The sequence below is a fragment of the Astyanax mexicanus genome, chromosome 18 (genome assembly GCF_023375975.1).
Source record: "Astyanax mexicanus isolate ESR-SI-001 chromosome 18, AstMex3_surface, whole genome shotgun sequence".
Classification (NCBI taxonomy): Eukaryota; Metazoa; Chordata; class Actinopteri; order Characiformes; family Acestrorhamphidae; genus Astyanax; species Astyanax mexicanus.
The window spans coordinates 14145860-14173411 of NC_064425.1; the positions used below are offsets into that span (position 1 = coordinate 14145860).

Consider the following 27552-nt stretch of genomic DNA (forward strand, 5'->3'; position numbering starts at 1 on the left):
CACGCAGTATCGCACGCATTATAACACAGGCTCCTACGCACCGTCACTCATACTATCGCACGCTCTGTCGCATGCTCTGTCGCATGCTATATCACACTTACCGTAACATGTTCTATCAAGGCAAATATATAAGTGGCACCCATTCTCCTCTTGTCAGACAACTTAAAAAAAACATTTTAAAAAGGCACAGATGCTGATACAGAGGTGCAAATGTACACAAATATTGTCCAGACCCTGTAGAGAAATACTGACAATTGATTAGGACTTTCTATAGTAGATAAATAAATATTGACTCTTGACTCCATGTCTAATACCATATGTGGGGTACAGAGATGAGGTGGAGTCATGATTATCATCCAACTGCCGGACCTTGCTAAAGCTCTTGCCACTGAATGCAGTCAAATGCAGTCGCAGACACTCAAACCCAGCAATATAAATGAGCACAGTGGCATAGGGCGCTCGCACAGGAGACACTGTACAGAACACGCTGACTCTGACTTAGTCAGCTAATGACTCAACACTCCTCACACATTATGGAACAGAGTCAGAGCGGCAGGTCCTGTGTTTTCTCTGCAGGTTCAGAGCTGATGCCCAAAGCTCTGTCTACCAGGATCGTTGGTGGGATCTGGTGGTTCTTCACCCTCATCATCATCTCCTCCTACACGGCTAACCTGGCTGCCTTCCTCACCGTGGAGAGGATGGACTCTCCCATCGACTCGGCCGATGACCTGGCCAAGCAGACCAAGATCGAGTACGGAGCCGTGAGGGATGGGTCCACCATGACCTTCTTCAAGGTCAAGATACACACACACTATACACACACACACTATACACTATACTGTATATATAATGTAACAGACACACACACCTTAGTGCAGAATCTGATCCAGGCTTTCAGGTGTGAAAAAAGACATGTATACATCCACTCAGTCACTTTGAAGTTATAAAGATTGTTTTAGCCCGGATTGCTTCTGCTGAGAGTCATGACACAAGTCATCCAATCAGAACTGAGCTCATTTACATATAGTGTATTCTGTTTATTTATTTTGTAGAAGTCAAAGATTTCCACCTATGAGAAGATGTGGGCCTTCATGAGCAGCCGTAAGAACACGGCTCTGGTGAAGAATAACCGCGAGGGGATTCAGCGCGTGTTGACCACCGACTACGCCCTGCTGATGGAGTCCACCAGTATCGAGTACATCAGCCAGAGGAACTGTAACCTCACCCAGATCGGGGGGCTCATAGACTCAAAGGGATATGGAGTGGGGACCCCAATTGGTAAGATCTGGGAAGGGGGGACCTACACCTCCATGCAAACTATCAAAAACCATGTTCTTGAAAGTGAGGCTTCTTCATAAACTGTCATAAACTGTTTCTTCAGGAGCTTCTCAAACTCGGAAAAGGAAGGATAAGCATGTATGAGAATGAGTATAGAAACCTGGCATATGGGTTTTGATTTTGGTGGGGCGAATGCTGTGGACAGTATTGTAGTACTTGAGTTCAGTCTTTGGACACCTGATTGGTTGATTTAGGTTGACTCTGACTCAACTACTAACAGTCTTGGTCTTGTTGCGGACAAAAGTATCAAATATCTTGGTTTTGACTCGATCTCAAAAAACAACGACTAAAGATTTTGGTCTTGACTTAAACTCAACTACTAATAATCTTAGTCTTGACTGGGACTTGCCTACAAACAGTCTTGAACGACTGACAGCCTAGCCTGTATTCTGTCAGTGGAGCATCTGTGTTTTCAGTTACCAAGATAGCAATATGCCAGACATTTATGGGGGCCTTGGTCTTTAATGGAGAATCTTTATTTATCTGAGCAGAACCGACCTTCAGCTCTGTCGAGTTCTAGAAGTTCTTAATTGTTTTGTTTTTCTCCAGGTTCTCCATATCGGGATAAGGTGACCATAGCGATTCTGCAGCTGCAGGAAGAAGGGAAGCTGCACATGATGAAGGAGAAGTGGTGGAGAGGAAACGGCTGCCCGGAGGAGGACAGTAAAGAGGCCAGCGCTCTCGGCGTGGAGAACATTGGTGGAATTTTCATCGTTCTGGCTGCTGGGCTGGTGCTGTCCGTGTTTGTGGCTATTGGAGAGTTTGTGTACAAATCCCGGAAGAACCTGGATGTGGAGGAGGTCAGTGTGGGCCAGTGTGAGTGGCACAACAAGTTCTGACAGACGAAAAGTGTCCAGAGTCATGGACACTGCCACTTTAACACGGAACGTTCTGGTAAACGTTCTTCTTATCGTCATTCTGAACGTCTTTGGTTCTGGACAAACGTTCTGCGGATCAAATTCTGTGTGGAATTCAGTTTCGGCGGCTCACAAACTGCACTGGTTACCAGCACCAAGAACATCGCCGGACTGCTTTAGTTTGGGGCGATGATTAAATAGCAGATTGAGCCTCTAAGAAATTAAGTATTATTTTCGTAGAGTAGTTTATATCCTTGTAGATTTCCTTTAGACGAGAGAAAAGTGAACGTTTTCTGGTTCAAACCCTTTTTCTGAGGTTTTGCTTTAAACATGAGGGTGGTTGTTTTGTGTTGACTAAGTGGAAATAAACCACCAAACCTATAAATGAATAAAATTATTTGATATGGTAAACATTACATACTTAATAATGTATAATGTTAAATGTATAAATTCAGTTGTAGGTGCTGATGAGGTTCAGGTAAGTTTTTGATTGAATTTTTCGTTAAATGATTTAATTCTGAAAGCATCAGTTTTGCTCTTTTTCTCTTATTTCACTCATTTAGGGAATTTATTCTATCATATACTCAGTGATGTCTGCTTTTATATAGTTTGACGTAAAAGGAAATGCTTGTAAAACTTTTGTGAGTTTTGTGTGATATGTGAGATCAGAGCGTATGTTTTATTTTCATATTTTCATTTATTTATTTGGTCTTCCCCTATTTCTTTATTGTTTTTTTCTGTATGGAAGATTTTGTGAGTGTGTGTGTAATAAGCTGTGCTGCCATAAAACCTCTGTTCACCCTTTATTGTCCTCTATAATCTAGTAATTCAGATTCTGAATTTCGATTCCAATGTTTTCGCTTTAATCAGTTTAAAAAACAAATTTGATTAAATTAACAAAATATCAGCTCTGTGTTACAGCTCACACACAGCCAGGTAATACTGATCACATTTCTGTTAAATAACAATAATCTGTTTTAGCGTAGCATCTGGTGCAGTAAAGCTGCAGAAAGTAATCTGAAAACACCACAAAGAATAATGTGGTAAAATCACAGAGAGTAATGAGCTCATAATGAGCTCATAAACAGTACAGTTGTAATGACAGAAAGCAATGTGATATCAGAGAGTAACATCATGACACAGAATGTAATGGGCTTAAGAGCATAGCAAATGTTGTGATGTCATCACAGGGACTAATGTGGTAAGAGCTCATAAACGGTACCGTTGTAATGACAGAGAGTAATGTGATCTCATCACATACAGTAGTAATGTGATTACATCACAGAGAGTATTATAGTAATGCCACTGAGAGTAACACAGTTACATCACAGGGATTTATTGCATTGTTATTTTTATTGAATAAATTATGTTATAAGCATTTAATAAGTGTGTTTGGATGCTTTGTGAGTGAATAGCTGGAGCATCGATTTTGTGTGTTTTAATACATTTTGGAAGTGCTGTCCCCCCAACACCCACCAAACACCACACACCACTTTATACAACACACACCATGCTTCCTCTTCCTTCCCTGCTTTTTAGAAATTCACAATTTCCATATAATTATGAGCACAGCTTCAGGCTGAAGCCCATCAAAGTGCTGGCGCTGTACTGGATTATTACACTCAGAATCAAATCTGATCACCTGCAGCTCAAAGAGCCCCACTTTTACCCTGATCTAATAATACACTTCATACATACAAGACACCTCTGTCTGCTCCCTCTACCTGCTCACTGTACCTGTTCCCTTCACTTTACCTGCTCACTGTACCTGCTCTCTTTATTTTGGAGTTTTTATAAATAGTTCTGGTCATTTTAAGAAAATAATTGAAGAAACTGCAGGTCTTTGTGACTCTCAAACCCTTTCAGATTATACATTATTTACAGTGATGGGAAAATTACTGATTCATTCACCTGTATAACTTTACACCTATACAGGTAGAATTTCCAAACCAGGATTATTTTTTCCTTTCAGTGAAGACTCCATTTAGAGTACAGTGTAGTCCAGGACTGGGCTTTTAAAGATATTTAAATAATAACACATTTATAAAAATATATGAAAACATATATTAAAAACATCTAATATTTACTAGCTAGTGTCATCACAGTCTCACGTTTTTAGAGCTGATTTGAAGGCAGAGTTTGAAGAGGGTTGGCGATTATTGGGCGGTAGACTGTTCCATATTCTCGAAGCGTAATCAAACACATGATCAGCTGTTAGAGATGCGTTGGGGTCTCTATCAGGTCTCCAGTGTAACACACTGTGTGCAGTTCAGTGTAGATCTGTTTATATACTGTAACTTTACTGCGTCTCAGATTGTATGAGCACCATAACTAAAGTGCTGAGGTCATATGTTTCTCCAAACACTGAGCTAAATAAATCACCCAACGCCGGCGCCTCACAGCCTTTAATGAAAACATTAATCAGACTTTCTGTAGCCGATCCAGATCAGATTAGTCTGATTCTGATCTGTTCGGGTCAAGGTGATTGGCTGTCTCGGCTCAGGACCACAGAGGCTAAAGAATGAAAGTTTATATTACAGATAGCACTACTAGTAACAACACTTTTTATAATACATTTATAATAAAGATACAAAGAACCAGGAGGGTTCCAGAACAGCCACAGCTAACAATGCCTGGTTAGTAGAATGTTTTATTAATGCTACACTTATAGTTTTTAGTGCACTATGACTGGAAATGTACACCTTGCGCAGCTGGAAACGTGCAAAAGGGCTTCTACTAATTCTCATAATTAATCATAGGTTTTTCGCTTGCCATTCCCTTTAAGAGTCAGATGTGCTCTGACTTTGGCAGATTGCTATTTTAATGGTACAGCTACCAGCTGGTCAAAGATAATGGGGGGGGTCAATGGTGAGAGATGGGGTCAGTGGTGGGTTGGTCTGTGGTGGGAGAGTCACTGATGGGTGGCTCAGTGGTGGGGGGTCAGTGATAGGGGGTCTGTGTTGGGGGGGTCAGTGGTGGTGGAGGGGGTAGTGATGGTAGGGGCTCAGTGATGGGGAGATCAGTAGTGGGGAGTCAGTGGTGGGGGATCAGTGGTGGAGGGGGTCAGTGATGGGGGTCAGTGGTCAGTGATGGGGTCAGTAGTGAGGGTGGTCTGTGGTGGTGGGGTCAGTGAGGGGGGGCCTGAGGATGGGGGAGTCAGTGGTGGGGCGCCAGTGATGATGGGGGGTCAGTGATGGGGGATCAGTAGTGGGGGGGTCAATAGTGGGGGGGTCAATAGTGGAGGGGGGGTCAGTGTTAATCTGGCTGGGTAATGAGAGTTTAAGGGTCTGCATTTCTGATGAATTCAGGGATTTAAACTGCTTTCATTTTGTTGTGCTGGACTTTAATCCCCTAACCCTGCCGTCTTAATCAGAACTGGGATTATAATCCGCCGCCGAGCTCCGGCTGGATTAGGATATAAGTGACCTCGACCTGCAGCACATCTGCTTCCTCCAATCGGCAGCCGCCGTGTAGTGCCCAGTAATCACACTCTCACATCCGTGTGGACACTCAAGAGTGAAGGACTGAGAGAATCAGAAATTAGATCTGTCTCTTTACATTTAAAGCTACAGTTCTTCACCCTTTACCCCAAATACTGTTCATTTTCCCTCTGTAAATATAACACAGGAAGTAAGGAAGTGTGTGTTATTTCTATATTATCTCTTTGTTGCTTGTTAGTAATAAATCTTATACTATTACAAAGCCTATTAATTTCACTTTTAAATGCTGGTACTGACTCTTGTTTTGAGCTTCTTGTTCCTCCAGGTGCTGCACCTGTGATCATGGATTCTGCTACATATATATTGTCGTTTTAATCTATAAACTATTTATTCAACATTTCTGCCAAATTTCAAATAAAAATACTGTCACTTAGAGCATTTAATTGCAGAAAATGAGAAATTGTCGAAATAAAAAAAAGATGCAAAATTTTAAACTTTAAATAATGCAAAAAAAATCTTGGCATGTTCTCCTCCGCCAGTCTTACACACTGCTTACACTCGTGACCTAATCTAACAACAAACAAAAAACAAGCCACACATCCAAAACTCTGGAACAACATTGCCACCACTTAGCAACACCGGAGCAACCACCTTAGCAACCACCTTAGCAACACCCTAGAAACCACTTGAAATACCTAAAATAAATTGTGCAGATGGCTGGATTTGATTTGCTTGCCTGTGCTAATGACAGTAGCTGGAAACACAGTGATGAAAGAGACAGGCCTGTTTAACATGCAGCCGGAGTTCACTGACCCCATTCAGCAGCTATACACATACACACACACACACACAATACTAGCTGCGTGCTGAGCCCCCTGCTCTCCCCCTTTATACCTACACCTGCACACACTAGCAAAACCATTGTCAAATTCACTGATGACACTACCGCAGTAGGACACTGTGTTATAATATCACTGTTACTGATATGAGCTCTTTAACTGTGTGTACACTGACCTTTTGTGGCCACTGAGATTAATCACACTTTACTCATTCATAAATGGCCCAAAATACAGCACTAGTCAAAATTTAAAAACCTTCTCATTCAATTTTATTATTTTTGTTCCTACATAATAAATGAACAATGAAGTGATCCAGGCTATAAAGGAAAACATAATGAATCATGTAGTAACTTAACAGTGTTTTTTTTTTCAGGAATGCTGTTAACTTGCGGTTTCTGAAGCTGGTAACTCTGATAAACTTATCCTGTACAACAAATGGGACTCTTGTTCTTTTTTATTAGGACGTGCCAGTGCCAGTTTCATCATTATAACATTTGTGATGGTCTTTGTGGTGACTGCACTACTATTCAATCACAGGAACGTGGAGTTTTATCCTAAAACCACAACTGCAGTGAAAATGTAGCAGCTCTGACTCTGATATCACTGTAGAGCTACGACTAATAATTATTCTGATATTAATCTGTTGATTATTTTACTGATTAGTTGATTAGTCAGTGATTATTTCTACTATGCTCTCAGTCTTTGCTTCCTATTGGACTCCTGTTCTACATGTTTTCTGGGTGATTCTGAGACTGGGGCCTTCAGATCATATTTTTATCAAAAAAACTGTATATCTAATAATTATATACTAAATAATTTAACAGCACCAGCCAAAATTTGGATTTTTTTTTCCTTCATTGTAAATTAATACTGAAGTGATCCAGACTATGAAGGAACACATAAGGAATCATTTAGTAAACTAAATTATATTGTTAACTTGCAGTTTCTAAAGCTGGTAACTCATCTAATCATGTGATGATAACTAACTTATCATCACATGATTAGATGAGTGTCTAATTGTGCAACAGAGATTCTTTCCTAGGATGTGGCAGTGCCAATTTTATCATTATAACATTTGTGATGGTCTTTGTAGTGACTGCACTTGAGCATTTTTTCAAAGTTCTTGAAATTCTTCTTTTGAGATTGACCAACCTTAAATATTTCTTAGTCATTTTTTACTTAGTTAAGTATTTACAATAAATGGGAGAAGTTATTCTGAACGTGTGTGTAAATGTATATTTTGTGAAAGTAAATGGTAAACAGTTTACATACTACATTAAACTCTTCTGGTAAAAAAAATGAGAAATCAGGTTCCCATAATATAAATCCTTTAGCAGTGCATATGCTGTCCTCTAGTGGCCATTTAGGCGAAGCAGCACAATTCTTTGTTCACTCATGAAAGTACCCTGAGCAGATCTGTAAAGTTCATCACAATTTCTCATTCATTGTTTTTCCTACATTGTAGATTAATATTACAGACATGAAAACAATTAAGGGACACATATTAAATTACATAGTAAACAGTAAAAAGTGTTTGCCCTAAGTCTACTGACCTAAACCTGATCAACTGAGATGGTGATTTGAAGTACTTTGGGATGAGCTGGAGCTTCACAGCGTTAAAGAAAAGCAGCAGCTATTGTCCAGCACCTCCAGGAACTCCTTCAAGACGCTGAGAAAACTGTTCCAGGTGACTCTCCCTCATGAAGACACTGAGATTAAAATACCAAGAGTGTGCAGATCTGTCCTCAAAGATGAATGTGTGTACTATAAGCAATATTCTGGTTTGTTTAACACTTTTTATTCTGCATGTGTTCCTGCATGGCTTTAATATAGTCTTCAATATTAAATTTACAATGTAGAAAAATCATATGAATAAAGTAAACACATAGAATGAGAAGAGTGTATCCAAACTTTAGATTTTTGTACTGTATGTAAACATAAAAGAAAGTTGATTCCATAATAAATTGAAGTAGTGTTCAGTCCTGGGAGCATGAAGATACGTCTCATCTCCCCTCCACCCCGAAGAACATCGGGAAGATCTCAGCACAGCCTCGGTCACTGAGGAACTGGAACAGCTGGCCCAGGTCCATATGGTTCCCTCTGCTGCCATGAGGGTCGAACGCAGCCTCCTCGAACCCGGAGAATTTCCGCAGAGAGTCCAGGCTGCAGGATGCGTCCAGAGGAATGTCCTCCCTGTGCCGAATCATGATCCTCTTCCAGGTCAGCACCTTCACCCTGCACAGCATGAACATCAAAAATGGAAATAAGGCAGGAAATAAAGGCGCGTCAGGTGAGTCTTAATATATTGGCTTGTGCTTTGTTAACAAAGCAATTATTGTTTGAAAAACGACACAGACAGAGTTCTGAACATCTGCTGGAGTTCTCCTTTAACCCTTTAAGTGTGACGGTTGGTACCTGCTCCAGAACTCCTCTGCAGCGCGCTGCAGCCCCTCCACACACACTATCCCCGGCTTCCCCGGCATGCTGAACCCGTTCAGGTTCAGCTCCCTAGCCCACTCCAGGATGTTCTTCCTCTTGTTCCGGTTGTAGATGTGGTGGCTGTAGATCCACAGCCTGCTGAAGGTCTCTCTCTCCTGCACTGCGGGGGAGTGTCGCTCGTCCGTCGCCGGGCTCTCTGTTAGGTACGAGTGTGTGTTTTCTCTCAGCCAATCCACGGCCAGCAGCACACACACACCTCCCCCACACACCTGCTGCAGGTACGCACTCAGGTCAGAGATCAGCCGAGAGTGCTGCGCTCGACTCAGCTCAGAGCACCTAAACAAAAATACACTCATTATTATCATCAATATTAATAATATTAATATGTATTCATCTATTACTCATGTTAAACCCATATACTAACGAATGTGCTCGGTATAGGTGGTTAAAGCAGAAAAGCATAATGTAAAGGTTAAGGTAATTAAGGTGGTAATGGTGATGAAGGTGGTTTAGGCAGTAAAGACAATTAAGGCAGTTCAGGCGGTAAAGGCAATTAAGGCAGTTAAGGTGGTAAAGGCAATTAAGGCAGTTAAGGTGGTTGTTGCGGTAAAGATGGTTAAGGCGGTTAAGGTGGTTAATCCCATTAAGGTAGTTAACAATATATATATATATATATATATATATATATATATATATATATATATATATAAAACTATATATTAACAAATGTGCTCTGTAAAGGTGGTTGAGGTAGTAAACAATAATGTAAAGTTGTTAAGGTGGTTAAGGCGGTAAAAGCAATTAAGGTGGTAAAGGCAATAAGGGGGTGGTAAAGGCAATTAAGGCAGTTAGGGCAGTAAAAGCTGCTAAGGCTGTTAAGGCGGTTAAGGCAATAAAAATGGTTAAGGCAATTAAGGTTGTTAAGGCGATTAAGGTAATTAAGGTGGTAAAGGTTGCTAAGGTGGAAGGGCTGTAAAGGCGGTAAAATACCTGACTGCGAGCTCAGGTAGCACAGTTGGGTAGTTGAGTGGATAAGAGCAGGACAGAGTAATGGACACCTGCGAGAAATATATTTATAAATATATGAAAAATGAATGAACATGTCTGAAGATGATTTTTACAGCAATTGTTTGAAATACATTAAAAATAATAAATACATTAGAAGTGTAATTAAAATGCATTTCGCATATAAAAATACATTACATATATTTTACTGAGTGTGAAAAAATATCAATATCGCAATATATCGTATCGTTTTGGTTTGCTAATGGTTTGAGAATATCGATTTTGCGATATCGTATATGATAATACTGTATTGTGAGTGTGTTTACCTCTGAGTGTGGTGAGGGGGAGGAAGGGGAGGGGTGTGTGATGACTCTGATGGACAGTGACGGTCTGCTGCTGGGAGGACAGTCAGATCTTCCCTCTACTGAAGCTCTGAGCTCCTCTAAGGCCAGCTGATCCACCAGCAGCTCCTCCTGACTGGGGAACATGCTGACCAGCAGCTCCATTTCAGCCAGCTGAGACTCCGCCTCCTCTGAACTGTCCATACTGAACTCTGTACTCCCACACCAGAACCAGAACTCAGCACCTAGCCCCTATCATACCTGCCAGCACAGGTGAGTGTAATTATCACCTGGATAAAGTTTATACCTGTCCAGTCTGATCCAGAACTCACCCTGAACTAGCTCTAACGTGGCCATTCACAAGAGACAAGAATGTGAAGCCAGCTGCGATAACACACAGGAAGCTCCTCGTTTCAAAATAAAAGTACTATCCCACTGAGGAAATAAATACATGCAGATGTATTTCTTTTATTATGTATTTCTAATTATTACAGTGTATTCAGTGTATTTAATTTACTTTTAACCCGTGTTTCTTGAGCTTTACATTTTACTGTTTCTGATATGGGTTTAAAGTTTACCAGAAGAAATTATTTTACATTTGTTAATTAAATTATTATATTAATTGGCAGTATATTATCAAATATCTCCAGAAAAGTATCTTTACATGAGAGAGAGAAAACCACTATTTAACCGTATACCTTATTTGGAATTCAGAAAATAAATATTTTAATCCATGAGGTTTTGGGACATTTCTGTAGAAAATAAGCGTTAGTAGAATTTTAATTTTACCATGACTATTTTGAAGTGTGGAGCGTTTGCTTAGTTCATTTTTGTGGTTTTTGTATCAGAGCTTTTATTTTGAAGTGTGGAGTGTGCGCTTTTTGGTACAGACAGCGTGCTGCTGGTGGTGTAGAGCAGCTGTAGTTCAGTACTGGGTTTAATTTAGCTGTAGTTCAGTACTGGGATTAATGTAGCTGTAGTTCCTTACTGGGTTTAGTGTAGCTGTAGTTCAGTACTGGCATTAGTGTAGCTGTAGTTCAGTACTGGGTTTAGTGTAGCTGTAGTTCAGTACTGGGTTTAGTGTAGCTGTAGTTCAGTAACGGGTTCAGTGATGTAGATTACTGCAGATTTAGAGCTGAAACTCTCAGTACCACAGTTCTCTCCTCCTACTGATACAACCGGTGAGTTACACACTGTTAGCTCTCAGGTTAACGTCTGTTTGTCTGTCTGTCTGTCTGCCTGTATGTCTGTCTATCTGTATGCCTGTCTGTCTGACTGTATATCTATCATATTTCTACATTGTAACTGAATAGTGATCAGATAGATTAGGTGTTCTTGTCTGGGGAGCTGTTAACTAGCTCTAATGAATTTATCCTCTACAACAGATGGTACTCTTGCTCTTCCTTTCCTGGGGCGGTCCTGATGAGTGCCAGTTTAATCATCATGCACTAGAATTCAATTACATGAAAGAGTTTTATGAGTTTAACAGGAGTTTAGTTCTGTATTAATCTGAATCTTAAAACCACAACGACAGTGAAAGTGTTGCAGCTCTGGCTCTGATTTCACTGTAGAGAAATGGCGATATGATGATTATTCTGTTGATTAATTGTAGATTATTTTAGTGATTAGTTGATTAATCAGTGATTATTTATACCATGCTCTCCATCTCTGCTTCCTATTCGGCTCCCGTTCCTCACATTCTCTGGGTGATTCTCTGAGACTTTGGATCATATTTTTATTCAGAATTGTATTGTTATTAGGCGTTAATATATATTTTTCTCACTAGCCTGTAAATTACAAATTAAGTATAAATTATCTTCTCCATTTCAGAGCCTCATCATCCTGATCCACGATGGGGAAGAAAAGAGGAAAGGACCGGAACCAGAAAGAGGAGATCAGTGTGGATCTCTCAGGTACGTGTTTCTCTCAGATGAGAAGTGTATACCAGAGACACAGTGATTGAGGAATATATATTACATCAACTGTATTTTTTATATCACACATGTTAAACATGATAAACAGGAAGTTTTGTAGGTTTGTTTCTGTGTATTAAAGTGTAGAACAGTAAGGGAGAGGTCTTGTACAGGATTCATGGAGATTTCACACCAGCACTATTTAGTCAGTTAAATTGGACTCTGGTTGGTTTGTACTCTTAGTCCAGTGCTTTTCAGCAGATGTGAAATCAGTAATCTCACTCGGGTTTGGACCAAAACAACCGTACAGAGACCCGTGAGAGGAGGTGTTCTCGATCTGGTTACAAACCGATTCTGAAGCGGTTCTGTTTGTGGTGAGAATGTGATCCAATTTTGACCCAACTAAGGTTTGAGGTGGCAACAACATAAGTCAAAGACCACACAGACCACGCCCATATTAGTTTCAGTAAATGTGTATTAAGAAAATGAGCTGATATAAATACAGAGAATCACATGATAACTTCAGGCTGAGCTTATTACCAAAAAAAATCAACAAAAGCTTATCCGTGCTACAGATTACCTAAAACCTGAAACCACGAAAAAAGAAAAAAAAAACAGAGAGAATCAACCTCCCTGCCAAGTGAACAGGAGAAAATAAGTAAACACTCACCCCTACAGGTGTAAAGTTTAGAATAGAGTGCTAAACTACTGGAAACAAATGGTTATTCAGTTTAATAGAGTTCCAGCTAATTATATTTATTTAGAGCTTTTTACAACAAACCAAACCTTTTATGAGTAACACCACAGTGATAACAGGCAGCTTGCTAAAGGTTGATATGTTCAAAACAAATGGGAAGAAAACTAAAAACTAACTAAATAATATTAGTATTGTAAAATAAAATAGTATACACATATTATTAAAAAAAGAGTAGTGCTTTTTAGCAAACAGTTTATTGGTTAACAGCTTGCAGCTGCCAAATAATAGTATAAATAAACTGAGCTTTGTAATGGCTGTTAAAAACCTGCATTTTCAAATCCTTTGTTTGTAGTAAAGCAGAGCTGGAACAGATGGTGTAACTGCTGTTACTCTCTAATGTAGCTTTTACACACTTTCACACATCACATTCACACTTTCATCATTATAGTTAGAAAAATACACAGAAAACAGTTTCTGTTTTTGAAACTGGAGAAAACCTGTACAGGAAGAGGTCTGGCTCACCCACATGACAACAGCTTTAGGTCAGCTTATCATGATTGGACTAAGTTTCAGTTTCAGCAGTAAAGAGACGAATTAGTGGTCTGAAATGTGAAGTGCATTATAAAGTTATGAAAAAGATAAAGATAAAATAATAAAACAGCTTCATCATACAGCACTGCACCTAATGGACTACTAAACAATAGGGTGTTCTAAAACTGGTACCGATAGTGTAATCAGTTAAAGTGTTAATAATATATAAATGAGTACAAGAGCAAAAACGAAAGTGAAACTGATTTATCTGAATAAAGCAGCAGGTAAAGGGGGAGGGTGGATTTATTAGGCTGTGTCTGGAACATGAGGGACAAAGTCTAAAGGGGAAAAAAGTTTTCTTATTATTTAAGAATTGTAATTAAAAAATAAATCATAAGGTCAGCTGACTGTGGTAATGTTATTTATATGTGTTTTATGGGTGTTTTATTGTGTTAGTTTTGGGAGATTTAAACTAGGTTCTTCTCTGTGCTGCAGGTGTTACATGTACACACATCCGTAAAGGAATAGATCACAGCTTATTAAAGAAGATCAGCCTGGATCAGCCCTGGAACTCCTGCCAGACCTGCCAGACCAGCCCAGCGGAGAAACACACAGACGCTGAGTCTGAAACCGAAAGCGTCACGGAGCCGCCAGCCGTGTGGATGTGTCTGAAATGCGGTCACAGAGTAAGAACATCAATCTCCTCCTCCTCCTCCTCCTTAGAGTTAAAGCTGTGAGAGTCAGCTGGTATAAGAGTGTTTATTATATATATTTATTATATAGGTATATAACTCTCACGTCACTTAATGATGTGTTTTCTTGATTTTACCAAATTGAAAACCTCTGGAATGTAATCAAGAGGAAGATAGATGGTCACAAGCCAATTTTTGCAGCAGGAGTGGCATAAAGTTGTCCAAAAGAAGTGTGTAAGACTGGTGGAGGAGAACATGACAATATGCATGAAAACTGTGATTAAAAACCAGGGTCATTCTGAACTCATAAAACTTTAAAAGCTCTCTCTCACACACTTTCTCGCTCTCTCTCATACCCTTTTTTGCTCTCCTGAATACTTTTACATGTTACATTATTTCGATTTTTATTTAATAAAAAAAAAAATATATATATATATATAATTTTCATTCCACTTCTAAATTATGTGCTAGTTTGTGTTGGTCTGTCACTTAAAATCTCAATAAAATATAATTAAGTTTGTGATTGTAAGGATACAAAATGTAAAAAGGATCAAGGTGTATGAATACTTTTGCAAGCCACTGTATCCACATATGTGGGTAATAGTATTATGGGACAGGTTGGTACAAGGTCGAGATTTCGATGATATATGATATAAAAATTGTGTGTGAATCAGAGGTGGAGTAGATGAGTCTTGATTTCTCCTCCTTGACCTATGAAAGGTTCTTTTTGTTATTATCCAAAAACAAGGAATATTAAGCTTTTAGAATATAAAATAGATGTTTCATTAAGAGTCCTTTTAAAATAATTTGGAGAACATTGCAGTAGAGCAGGAGATGGTCCGTGTGCTGATAAACGTCAGACTGCAGTCTTTACAGCCCTTTATAAAACAGCTTTACACACACAGTAAAACAAAATCAAACAGCCCTGATCTCTGTTTCTGCTATTGTTACTCTGAGCTCAGTTTACAGTAACAAAAAAGCTAATTATAATGAGGTCATTAACACAAAGGTTCACACACTTTATCCAGTGACACTGTGAGGTTTTTGTAGTTGTTTTTAGTGAACATGCGAAATATCATAATTTTTTTTTTGGTATTATTATTTTAGTCAAATTATATTTGTTAATACTTTTGACTTAGATGAAGATCAGATTGTGAAGATTATGAAGAATTTAAACACTTTTACTTGCCACTATTTGCAAGTAATCTCTGCTATTATTGGGGCAGAGTCAGTGTGTTTGGTTTATTTAACCTCTCGCTGTTGTTTTCAGGGATGCGGGAGATTCTCTGAGAACCAGCACGCCATCAAACACTACGAGACGCCACGCTCAGATACGCACTGCCTGGTGCTCAGTCTGGACAACTGGAGCGTGTGGTAAGAGTCCTAAATCTCCGCACACTGCGCTCTCACTTTTTCCCTCTCCGATAAATTTGATGTTTCTGCTACAGGTTTCACATCCGTAATTGGTTTGTTTTGGGGTCTAAATCTGATGACGAGTTTGTAATCTTGGCGTGTTTGCCGTTTTTAGTTTTGTGACTATTGTATATTTCTGTACAGTTTAGCATGGAGCAGCAGCAGAGATTAGCATTAGACGTTAAAAGCTGTAGTGATTATATGGGTAATAAATTAGGTTATGTTTCCCGTTTTTTATGGGACATTTTTATGGTTCAGTTTATAACCGGTATGATGATCAGAGAAACATTATATGTAAGCTGCTTCTTAGCTGTTTTTTGAAGAGTACTGCTGTGAGCAGTGAATGAAATGATTTTAAGATGATAAACACTGTTTACATACAACATTCAACATTTTTATTTATTTATTAAGGAATAGTCAGGTGTCCAAGATGTGGGCCCTTTAGAATCCTCTCTATTGCAGCAGAGTGGGATTACTTCACTCATCTAATGAAGTTACTGCTGTTTTTACTTGTAATCATTTAATTATTTGTTATGGTTTGTAATCTCTGGTACTGGGTTGAAGGTGTTAATATCTGGATATTTTGTGTGTGTGTGTGTTTATTTGCAAAGGTGTTATATCTGTGATGATGACGTCCACTACTCCAGCACTGGACAACTGGCACAGCTGGTTTCCAACATCAAGAAGCAAGCTCCAGTTTACTCCAAGCCCGAGACCTCCAGTGAAAGTAGGTGCAGTAGGAGTAGGATTTGAAAATTTGAGTTTTTAACAGCCATTTACAAAACTGAGTTTATTTATATTACTACTTACCAGCTGCAAGCTGTTAACCAATGAATTGTTTGCTAAAAATCACCCCTCTTTTTTTAAACAATATATTTAGTGAGAGGATTCACTGAAATTAAACAAAATTAAACATTTGTCCAAGGGCTGAGAATTGTCAAACCTTCTTTTTTTTTTTTTTTTTTTTGGATTGTTAATTTTTGCCATTTTTCCCTCCATTGAATAAATTAAATAGACTAAATGTGTTTTTGTTTTACGTTTCAAAGAAAAAAGCAATTGCAAAAGGACAATTTAAAAATGTTTACAGCTAACACCCCAGCAAACAGCAATATACAAAGAACAGTACAGAGTATCTGCTACATATGTATTCCAGCAGAGGCTTTTTAATATGAATATGAAGCACCAGTGCTGGAAAAACCTGTCTAGAGTAAAATCTGCAATATGTCTTGAATTACTCATTGTTTAGTATAATAATTCAGCATTTTCCCTTATTTGGCTGAACCCTGAAAGTGTTTTATTTTAGCTATTTTCAACAGAATTATTTTGTTACCCAAAGACATGCAGTTCATCGATAATTCTAAGTGTTATTCTGGTGACCTGAGTGTTTTCTAAGTTTTATTGTTGGCTCCTCACTGAGGAGATGGACTGAAAAATACTAGTAAACCTTTAATATTTCTCCAAATTAACCTGTACCTCACCTTGTGCTCATCTAGAGGTGAAGGAAGAGAACAGTGTGCTGGAAGAACCAGTGGAGAAGGAGGTGAAGGAGGTAAATGAGGTAAATGAGGTGAAGGAGGCTGAGAAGGAGACAGAAGATCCACCAAAGCAGAAAGAGAAGAGAAGGGTCTTGAAGCAAAACGGCGTCCTGAAGAAAGAGGCTGCAGCAGAGGCGAGCTGTGGAGCCGTGGCTGTGAAAGGCTTCAGCAACCTGGGGAACACCTGCTTCTTTAACGCTGTCCTGCAGGTGATCTTCTTTAACTTCTCTAACATCTCATTCATCTCCTTATAGAATCCTATAACCCAGCAATTAGCTACAAATCTAATATAGCTAGCAAGTAATGGAAGCTTAGTATACCTCATGAAGTCCACATCTGAGCTTTAAGGTTAATGTAACTGAAAAGTAAAAGAAACACATAATTTATCAATTTATTAAATGGTACTGGAGCTACATGACTAACAGAGCTAACGCTAACACATCATGTGAGGTTATACCCTGCCATTTAAACTGAGGATACAAGGCTAATGAAGCTAACATATAATGGAAGCTCATGTGCACCAGTTAGCATCACAGCTGTGTAAATCATCACACGCTCTTCTCAAACTGTGTGGAGAAGTTTAGTAACCTTTAACAGAGTAATTTACAGTATGTGCAGGATATGAATACTGTAGTATAGAGTACAGTATGGATTACTGTTGTCTAGAGCATAGAATAAACTATAATTCCAGTGAGATAAAGAATTATTTTGCTGTTCTCTTTTCAGAACCTGTCTCAGACGGTGCTGCTTCGGCAGCTGCTGAACGAGGTGAAGGACGAGCAGATCAGCCTGTTACTCACAACTCCACCATCCACACAGCTCGTACGTACACTCACTGCCACTAGGGTTACATCAATGTGAGAGCGTCCAGATATTACATCTAATCATCTAATCTTAAAATTTTTCCACAACTCAGTGATGGTTAATGCGGAAGCCTAAATATCAGGTTAATGGATTTTAAATCTGTTGTGCTGTAATCAATGTCTAAGGCTACTGCCTGTTCCTAAATACACCAATAATTCAGTTCATCTCCCTCACCAGAGTTTTTACTCAGGAATAATCTGTTCAACTCCATCAGTTATTATGAGTATTATTAAACTCAACATTAATTCATTTAGCATTTATTTAGATGATTATCAGTGAGGGCTGTCAGTGTGTGCTGGTGAGTACCGTAGTTTAATGAGTCAGAGGGAAACAGAATGAAGGAGCACAGCTTATAGTAGAGTTGAATACATTTTTGATCAAAATATGGTCAAGTTTAAGCTTATATAAAGATAATTTTGATATTTACATCTAAATTGAAAGCATACAGCTCTAGCAAAAATTAAGGGACCACTTCTTTTTCTAAATAAGTTTCTCTGATTTTGCTATTTATAGGTTTATGTTTGAGTAAAATGAACATTGTTGCTTTATTATATAAACTTCGGACAACATTTCTCCCAAATTTTAAATAAAAATATTGTCATTTAGAGCATTTATTTGCCACTCCTGGTGCAAAGATTCAAGCAGTTCAGCTTGGTTTGATGACTTGTGATCATCCATCTTCCTCTTGATTACATTCTAAATATTTTCAATTTGGTAAAATCAAAGAATCTCATTATATTTAAGTGGTCTCTTTTTCTAGAGCTGTATTTAAGTATCTTAGACTCTCACCAATAGGAAACACATATAGAGGGAATTATAAAAAATAATTGACTAATTGAAAAAATAATCGTCAGACTAGTCGGCTACTAAAAAAGTCAGAAGTTGCAGCCCTAATTACAACCAGTATCATAATAGCAACTATAGGAACTGTGTGCTAGATCTCTGTTTTTCTGTTTCAGGATCCTCTGCAGGTCCAGCTGCCAAGACCCGGCTCCCTGACCCTGGCCATGTGCCAGCTGATGAACGAAGTCCAGCAGACCCAGAAGACGGTGGTGACGCCCAGAGAGCTCTTTACTCAAGTGTGTAAAAAGTAAGGCTTTTATAAAGCACTCAACCCAGCTTCGCCCCTTTCTGCCTCGTCCCTTTGAGCTACTTTACTTGCCAAGCATTAAGGCCAATTTATACTTCTGCGTCAAACCCTGAGCATAGCTGTGATCCATAACCACGCCCATATGCACTTCTCCAGAAATGTAACTACGCATCACAACGCAGACAGCGGCAGCTGTGATTGGTCACCCACTGAGCCACCCACACATTTACACATTGTGAGAAGGGTCTGAATGAGACCGAGATGTTCTGTCTCGGTTCTGGTTCTGAGAGCAGCAGTGTGATGTATTGGGATGTTTTTTTTTTCTCGGCAGGGCCGCCCGGTTTAAAGGCTTCCAGCAGCAGGACAGTCAGGAACTCCTGCGCTACCTGCTGGATGGCATGAGAGCGGAGGAGAGCACTGTACGTATACCATTAACGATATTTTTTTTTTTTTACATTTAGGGTATTCAGCAGATGCCCTCATCCAGAGTGACTTAGAGCTTGCAGAAACTAGAATCAAGAGACACATCAAGCTTTGATAATGATTAGAGCATTAGAAAAAAAGTGTTAGTTAAGAACTCTTATAAAAAAAAAAAGAGTCTTTGGGTTCCAAGTGATCCAGCGGGCTAAGTGCTGCCACTATGATCGGGAGATTGCCGGTTCGAATCCTGTTCATGTAGCATTCCGTTGGCTACCAGAACCCTGAGGGAGCACAGTTTGCCTTGCTCTCTCTGGGTGGGTAGATAGTGCTCTTTCTCTTTCGAAAGATGCGTCTTCAGTCGTTGTTTAAAGACCATGAGCAATTTTGCTGTTCTGACACCCACTGAAAGTTGGTTCCCCCACTTCGGTCCTCAGACAGAGAAGAGTCAGGATGTTGGTTTTCTTTGGATTCTTGTCATGGTCATCCTTAACTGCGCCAAGGCTACAAGCTTCCACAGATGGAGTGACAAGTGAGTTCTGGAAGGAGATGGAGTGATTGTAGTGAAGACCTGTAGTTCCTGAGAGTAAGTTATAGGTAGTTATAGGTAATGCGAAAAGACATCAGCAAGACATGCTGAGATACGGGATCAGACCTTAGTGTCGGAAGGAGAAAAGGATTACCTGAGTGTCATCAGCGTAGCAGTGGTATGAAAACCCATGAGAGATATTGTTTCACCCAGAGAGCGAGTGCAAAGTGTAGATTAAGAAAAGTTGCCCCCTGTCATGATACCTGGTAGGAGCAAGTCTGATAAATGATATAAACTAGGACTAGGATTAACGTTAGTGTAAAGATGAGACTGGTTTGGGTTTTCTGTTGTGTATCAGGACTGAACTGTCACAACTTATAGCTTCTCACGGTTCTTATATGCAGAGAGTCACAGCTGGAATTTTGGAGGCCCTGAAGAATTCTGGGAGAAGTCTTGATGCAGAGCAGAAGAAAGTAGCTAAAGGTGAGTCGTTACCTGCATTAATTACTGCATTATATAAGATGACTTTGGAAAGAGAACACTGCCCACCATCTCCAAAACCTTATTTTGGTGACACAGTGGGTTAGTGGTTATTATATTCGCCTACCAGGTCTGACATCCTGAGTTCAAGTCCCTATCTGGATTAAGTTAACATGTTTCCTCCCACAGTCCAAAAACATGGGGATCAGGTGAATTAGATACTCTAAATTGTCCAAATATGGATTGCTGGGTTAACTACTCAGTGTAATCCACGTGGACTGTGTTTTCCGGTTAAGAGTATGCTGTGCCCGATTGCCTTTTGCTTGTCAGTGGTTTGTGTGACAGTACATCATGTATTAAATACAGTTATGATGACAGGTCTGTTGTTTGCAGCGTTAGCCGCGTTGCTACAGGCTAATTGCTGAGGTGTTTCTACAGAGTATGAGAAGAACGGTGGGAGCAGGAACCTGGTGGACCGTGTGTTCGGTGGAGAAATGAGCAGCACTGTGATGTGTAAAGAGTGCAGGACCATTTCCTTGGTAACTGAGGTGTTTCTGGACCTGTCACTACCTGTAGCTGATGAGGTACAGTAATTTATAATTTTACAAATACAGTCAGTTCAGTGATGTGAGAATTAAAGGGGTGATATCTAATGGTTTTGTGTACTTGTGTACACAGTATATCTGTGAATTGCAGTATGACATTCATTTTATTAATTTCATTAGATCTATTGTTTTAATTAATCTGTGTATAAATCGTTAGATTAAGAAATGTTTATTATGATATGATATAAGTATTACAGTAAATTGCACATTATACCTTTTTGAATATAAGATTGAATATACTTAAAAAGCCCTGCATGGAAAAAAATCTATTATACAAAGTCTTAATTTGTGGTGTTGATCTGTATAGGCGTACAGAAAGAAGAACCAGAAGAAAGCTCCCCAGCAGAAGAGCAGTGTCTCTGAGGACGATGGGTGGGACAGTCCCACTCCTCTGGCCAACGGGGACAAAGACATGCCAACGGGAGCAGGTAGCAAATACCAGCAGAAGAAGGCTAAGAAGCAGGCCAAGAAACAAGCCAAGGTACCGGACTTATTCTTTTTAGATAAATCTGAGAAACCCACCGGCTCTGATTTTATTATAGTAAGGTAAAAGTAACTAGAGGGATTTCTGGGTCCCTTCAGAATATTTTGCAGCCCAGGACTAGAAAGAAAGAAATGCACGTGAATAATTGAATTATTATTGTGTTTTTTTTACAGAGCCAAAAGCGGCAGCAGAAACAGGGTGCAAAGCTCACTCTGGATTCGCTGACCAATCAGGACACAGGGAATCCCTCTGAAGCCCCACCTCCAGAAGAACAGGTGGAGGCTAGCACTGAGTGTGAGATGGACCAAGCTAACAGCCAATCAGCAGCTTGTAACTCTGCAGAGCAGGAGCAGGAGAAGCCGGCTGATGATGCTGATGAAGAGGTGGAGAAAGAAAGTTCTGAAGGAGGAGTTAGCTCTAACGCTAACCGCTTCAGCGCTCTGACTGAGGAGGGAGGGAGCACAGGTGGAGGGCAGGATGGAGGAGAGGAAGAGGAAGATAAAGAGGAAGAAATGATAGTAAGGCAAAGTGAGGAAGACGGTTTAGCTGAATGCGTGGAGGCACTTTCACTGCAGGCAGCCAATGAGGAGAGCGTGGAGGCGGAGCAGGAGGATAAAGAATCAGGTGATGATGAGAATACGTATTATAATATGATATAAGGATAATATGGTGGCTCCCTTGTTCCCTTAAAATACATAATTAAACCAAGAAAAATAGCCATCATGCAATGGAAATGTACATAATTACATTGTTGTTAGCGATACCAAAATAACAATTTATGATGTTATTCTTTTTTTTTTTTTTTTTAAACGTGTAAGTGTTGATCTAAGGCGGGAGCGGACGTGTTTTTAAATTTCCTTTTTTTTTTCTTAAGAACATTGTCTCAACAACCATAGAATAATGAGAATTATTGGTCTTAGTGTTTAGAAAAATGTGAATAAATATTGTGAAAATGTAAAATAAATTTTGATTTTAATTTTAATTTTGCAGATGATACTGTAGAATATGTGGTGGTGAATCAGGACCCGGAGCTGGCCTTCCGCACTTTGGCCAGCAGGGCGGCGCCACACAAGCAGGAATGCTCCGTGGAGTCGTGTCTGTACCAGTTTACGGAGGTGGAGCAGCTAACGCAAAGTAACAGCCTGCTGTGTGTGACCTGCACCAAGAAACAGAGCACTGCACACGGTAAACAAGCTCCAGAGTTACAGCACTGCTAATACTGCTAACAGTTAGCATAGTGCTAACCGCATGTTTTCTGTTTTCAGGCTGTAAGAAGAACGTTTACAGAGACGCTCTGAAGCAAATGCTGATCTCCTCACCTCCACCTGTTCTAACTCTGCACCTGAAGAGGTTCCAGCAAGTAAGTGAACACTCTGGGCGTGAAGTAAATTAAATAAAATTTTGGGGTCAAAACTGAAACTGAGGTAAATGAAGTACTTGTCAAAAGGCCAAATACTATTCTAGCCCTGTACAGCTTGTATATTTCAGCTGGAAAACGGCCAGTTGTAAAGAGGTAGTAAACTCATACCAAGCATGAAAAGTGATGCTGAACACTTTATTGCATTTACTGTATGCAGTTAGAGCATAAAAATTAACTTAAACCTGCCGTTCATGGGACATCTGCCAGTTCCTTCCATACTTACTCCCATACCTCCGTGGCGTCTCATGTCCGTGACCGCACAGGTCCGTGGTTCGTGGATCTGCATGGGGAAAGGAGGGATGGAAAGTAGAAAAGTTATCATAGTGTGGAGAGAATGGGAACCCCCCTGCTGTCCTGCAGAACAAGTGATTTATTTATTTTTGTGTGCGTGCATAGGTGGGCTACAGTGTGTGTAAGGTGAACAGACATGTTCAGTTCCCCCAGCTCCTGGATCTCGCCCCATTCTGCTCCACCAGCTGTAAGGTAATATCTCTCTTTCTTGATCTGTGCTGATGATGCCATATTCTATTCCCTTTATTAAACCAGCTGTGTGTGTATGTATAATGTGTGTCTGTGTATAGGGTGTGTATGAGGGTGAAGAGCAGGTGCTGTATTCTCTGTATGGGATCGTGGAGCACAGCGGTACCATGCGATCGGGTCATTACACAGCATTCGTTAAAACCCGCCCCCAGAACCACACGGCCCACCTCAACGGAGCTGCAGAACCAGGCGAGTGCCCACTACTGCAGCAATACCTGCACCACCCAGCAACCTATTAGCAACACCATATCAGCCATATCAGTTAGCTACCAATTTACGACACCATAGCAATCACCACAGATACCATAGCAACAACTTAGCAACCCCCTAGCAACCACTTAGCAACACCATAGCATCCAACTTGAAAATGTTGGCTATGAAATGATAAAAGCCTTGTTATCTAAATCATCCTTTTTTTCCTTCAGAAACTGAACTCTAGTTATATTTACTTTTATTGTTAGTGGTAGTATTTACTTTTCTACGTTTATACATTTATTAGTACTACTACTCATAATAATATGAATTAAATAAGTAAGTAAATAAATAAATGAATTAATATAGTGTAAATGTTTCTCTGCAGGTGAGGTGGCGCCCCCTAAAGGATCCTGGTTCCACATCAGCGACAGTAATGTTCAGCCTGTTACTGAAGCAAAGGTGCAGAACGCTCAGGCCTACCTCCTGTTTTACGAGAGAATCTCTTAGATCGTATCCATCCAGCAGCTCTCATCTCCCCCACAGACTGACATTCACCCCTTTATCCTCCTCTTCCTCCTCGCTTCATCAGCTCCACCACAAGCACAGCGTGGAGGAACCGAGTACAGAGTACAGCACTAAATCAGTGTTCAGAACCTGCTGCTGCTTCTGTAAATCGTGGATGGTTATAATAAAATAAAGTGAGTGATTGGCTGAGGGTGTGAGTGATTGGTGTGTGATTGTTGTGGGGATGGTGTGGAATATAGCAAGAAAGGGCGAAGATGAATTAATGATGCTTCAGGTGATTTCAGGTAAAGGTTTTGTGTGTTTGACAGTAAAGTGTTGACCAAACTCTGTGACCACAGGAGATCCTCAGACCTGAATGATTAAATACATCTGTTTTTACACAATATTTAATTTGGTACAGTTTTAAATGACAACTGATTAATAAAATAATGACTTATTAGAATGACTTCTCATGTCTTCATTATCCTGTTGAACTTCTCAAGAGAGATCATAATGAATGAATTAAGTTGAGTAATATTGAGTAATACTGAGTAATATTATTATTTACCATATATATAATGTGTGTGTATTGGCCTTAGCTTTACCTCTGCTCTGAACACCATGTGTAAAACCAAGCTTCCAAACTGGATTGGGATTAAAATAGCCAATTGCCTAACTTTAAATCCTAATATGTATAATACAGGTGCTGGTCAACGAATTAGAATAATTTGAAATAGTGCAATCATCATGAAATTCTTTGAATGCATTTTTTGTGCAGAAAGCAAATCAGGTGTTCACCGCACCTGTCCTACTCGTTAGACTAATCACAGAACTCGTTACCTGGAAAAAAATTTGCTCAGCTGAGCTTTCCAAAAGGCCCATTTAGGCCATTTAACTGTGACACTGTTGTTTTATTGAATTAGAATAATGGAGAAACCGTTTCATTGAATTAGAATAATTTTTATTATAATTAAAATCATCACTTTCTCAGTATTTTGTGGCTGCCCCCTTGGCTTGTATGACTGCCTGAAGTCTCCGCGGCATCGATTTGACCAGCTTGTCGCAAGTTTCCGCACTCACAGCTTCCCAGGCAGTGGCGATGTTCTGCTTCAGTTGGTCCAGCGTAGTAGGCTTTCTGTCGCGAATTTTCCGCTTGACGATGGCCCAAAGGTTTTCAATGACATTGAGGTCAGGCGAGTTGGCCGGCCATGCCAAAACTTCAAGCTGTTTTTTAGTGAACCAATGTTTGGTCGACTTTGCCGCATGAGCCGGTGCAAGATCCTGTTGAAATATGAAGTCTTCTTCGCCGAACTGTTCCTCAACAGTCGGAATCAGGAACGTTTCCAGAACATCTTGATATACGGCAGCATTGACAGTCTTCTTGAGGAAGCAGAGTTTCCCTACACCTCGAGCGGACATGCATCCCCAGACCATAACGCTCTGGGGAAACTTGACGGATCTTTTCACACACTCGTGGTTGTAGGTTTCGCCACCACGACGCCAGACACGAGGACCTTGGTCACCGAAGGAGATGCAGAAGCGTGATTCGTCACTGAAGACCACTTTCTGCCAGTCTTCAGCAGTCTACTCGCCGTGTTCTTTGGCCCACTTCAGCCGTTTCTCCATTTGTTTCTTGTTCAGCAGCGGTTTTACTGCTGGAACGCGAGATTTGAAGCCGAGTTCGCGCAGACGACGGTAAGTGGTTGATCTAGAGACGTCAGCGCCGGTCTGCTTGTTCCACAAGTCGGTGAGCTCGGAAGTGGACTTGAACCGGTTGCTGACTGCGATCTTTCTCAGCTGCTTGTTGTCGCGAGCAGAAGTTTTTTGGACGCCGGAACAGTTGGTGCGCTTGCTGCAGTTTTTCTTGAGAGCTTTGCAGACGGAAGACTGGCTAATGCCGAGCTGCTCAGCAATTTTAGTTTGGGTCAAGCCTTGTTGGCGAAGGGCTTGAATTTGAGCCACTATTCCGGTTGAGAGGTCGCGCTGCTTACCCATGATTGATTTTACAACTTAGAAATTCTACTCAACCCTGACTTTATACTGCACAGTGAACACTCTTCACAGAAAACAAAAATTCGAGCATTTATTCTAATTCAATGAAACGGTTTCTCCATTATTCTAATTCAATAAAACAACAGTGTCACAGTTAAATGGCCTAAATGGGCCTTTTGGAAAGCTCAGCTGAGCAAATTTTTTTCCAGGTAACGAGTTCTGTGATTAGTCTAACGAGTAGGACAGGTGCGGTGAACACCTGATTTGCTTTCTGCACAAAAAATGCATTCAAAGAATTTCATGATTGCACTATTTCAAATTATTCTAATTCGTTGACCAGCACCTGTATATTGTGTGTAAGTGTGGCAGAATTTAAACTAGGTTCCACACTGCAGATCCTTATGTCAGATAATTTGTAATTAGTTACGTTATCATTTCTTAAACACTGAATGGGAGATTTACTTAATTGCACATTAAAGATGACTAATAATTAAAAATTGTTGGTGTAAAATAACATTTTCTTCATTTCCCTCAGGAGAAAGTGACATCATTTGGTGTGGGTCACAAGTTTTGTTTTTCGTTAGAATTATTGATTTTGTTAGTGTAATTACACGTTGTACAAAAAAAATATATATAATTTGAACAATTTTTTTTATATTACGCACAAAAACACAATACACATAAAATTGTTTGCGTTAAATGAAAATCAGATGGTGGAGATGGTCATTAATGTGTGGGCTGGGCCAGGAGTTGTTTATTTAATCATTTGTGCCTGAAATATACATCAAGCATTATTAATATGGATAACTATAATTAAAGGTTTAGGTGGGTGATGTTAATAATAATAATGATAGTAATAATAATCAGCTTTGTTTATATAGCACCTTTTAAAAGACCCCACCTTAACTCCCCCCAAAAAACAGAGAATATGGATGAGTGCGAATAATTAGTTTTATAGCTATATTTATCATATCATCATTATTATTGTTGTTTAGTTTTTTTGTTGTTTATTTTGTTTTGTATATATATATAGGCAGATTTGAAAATAAAATTTGAATGTTTTGATATAATTCCCTCTCATAATAATAATACCTAATTCTCATTGCTTATGATTGAAAAAATCCCCTAATACTGAACTAGTTGTTATCCATAGCTGTTATTCTAGCTAATATCTATTCAGTTTATTGCAAAGTGATTTCTACTTTTATTTAACTGTATTCTGCTGCGGGATTTGCTGTAGTTCGTGTGGCCTGCAGGGGGTGGTGTTAGCAGGGAGTCGTGGCTGTTTAGAGGACTTTTATTGTGTAAGTGCGGTGTTAGCAGGGACCCGGAGAGTGTTACAGGACTTTTATTTTGTAGTGGTTCAGTGTAGTTTCAGCAGTTAGCGATGAG

General features: G+C 39.7%; 3 protein-coding genes across 4 annotated transcripts in view; 2 read left to right on the forward strand and 1 right to left on the reverse strand.

Annotated features, from left to right (window-relative positions):
• The window catches only part of grik1b (glutamate receptor, ionotropic, kainate 1b), a 31389-nt gene extending 27818 nt beyond the window's left edge, over positions 1-3571 (forward strand). For both annotated transcript variants that reach the window (XM_022670412.2, XM_022670416.2), the window contains 3 exons: positions 577-794; positions 1053-1278; positions 1888-3571. In XM_022670412.2, coding sequence (XP_022526133.2) covers positions 577-794; positions 1053-1278; positions 1888-2177 — 734 coding nt within the window. In that variant the 3' untranslated portion in view covers positions 2178-3571. The remainder of the gene's footprint in view (positions 1-576; positions 795-1052; positions 1279-1887) is intronic.
• Positions 3572-6910: 3339 nt separating this feature from the next.
• Positions 6911-10651, reverse strand: rwdd2b (RWD domain containing 2B). Its single transcript, XM_007237914.3, has 4 exons — positions 10245-10651; positions 9904-9971; positions 8890-9249; positions 6911-8709 (listed from the first exon to the last, which is right to left on the reverse strand). Exons 1-4 carry the CDS (start codon positions 10461-10463, stop codon positions 8478-8480), a joined length of 879 nt encoding a protein of 292 aa, XP_007237976.2. The 5' UTR covers positions 10464-10651; the 3' UTR covers positions 6911-8477.
• A 484-nt stretch (positions 10652-11135) lies between these two features.
• usp16 (ubiquitin specific peptidase 16) lies at positions 11136-24631 on the forward strand. The gene is made up of 18 exons (XM_049467176.1): positions 11136-11440; positions 12090-12172; positions 13896-14086; positions 15363-15466; positions 16117-16232; positions 16999-17249; positions 17767-17862; positions 18864-18994; positions 19326-19413; positions 20345-20423; positions 20859-21004; positions 21333-21506; positions 21683-22133; positions 22500-22694; positions 22775-22869; positions 23326-23412; positions 23511-23658; positions 24050-24631. Exons 2-18 carry the CDS (start codon positions 12112-12114, stop codon positions 24169-24171), a joined length of 2535 nt encoding a protein of 844 aa, XP_049323133.1. The 5' UTR covers positions 11136-11440; positions 12090-12111; the 3' UTR covers positions 24172-24631.
• The last annotated feature ends 2921 nt before the right edge of the window (positions 24632-27552 follow it).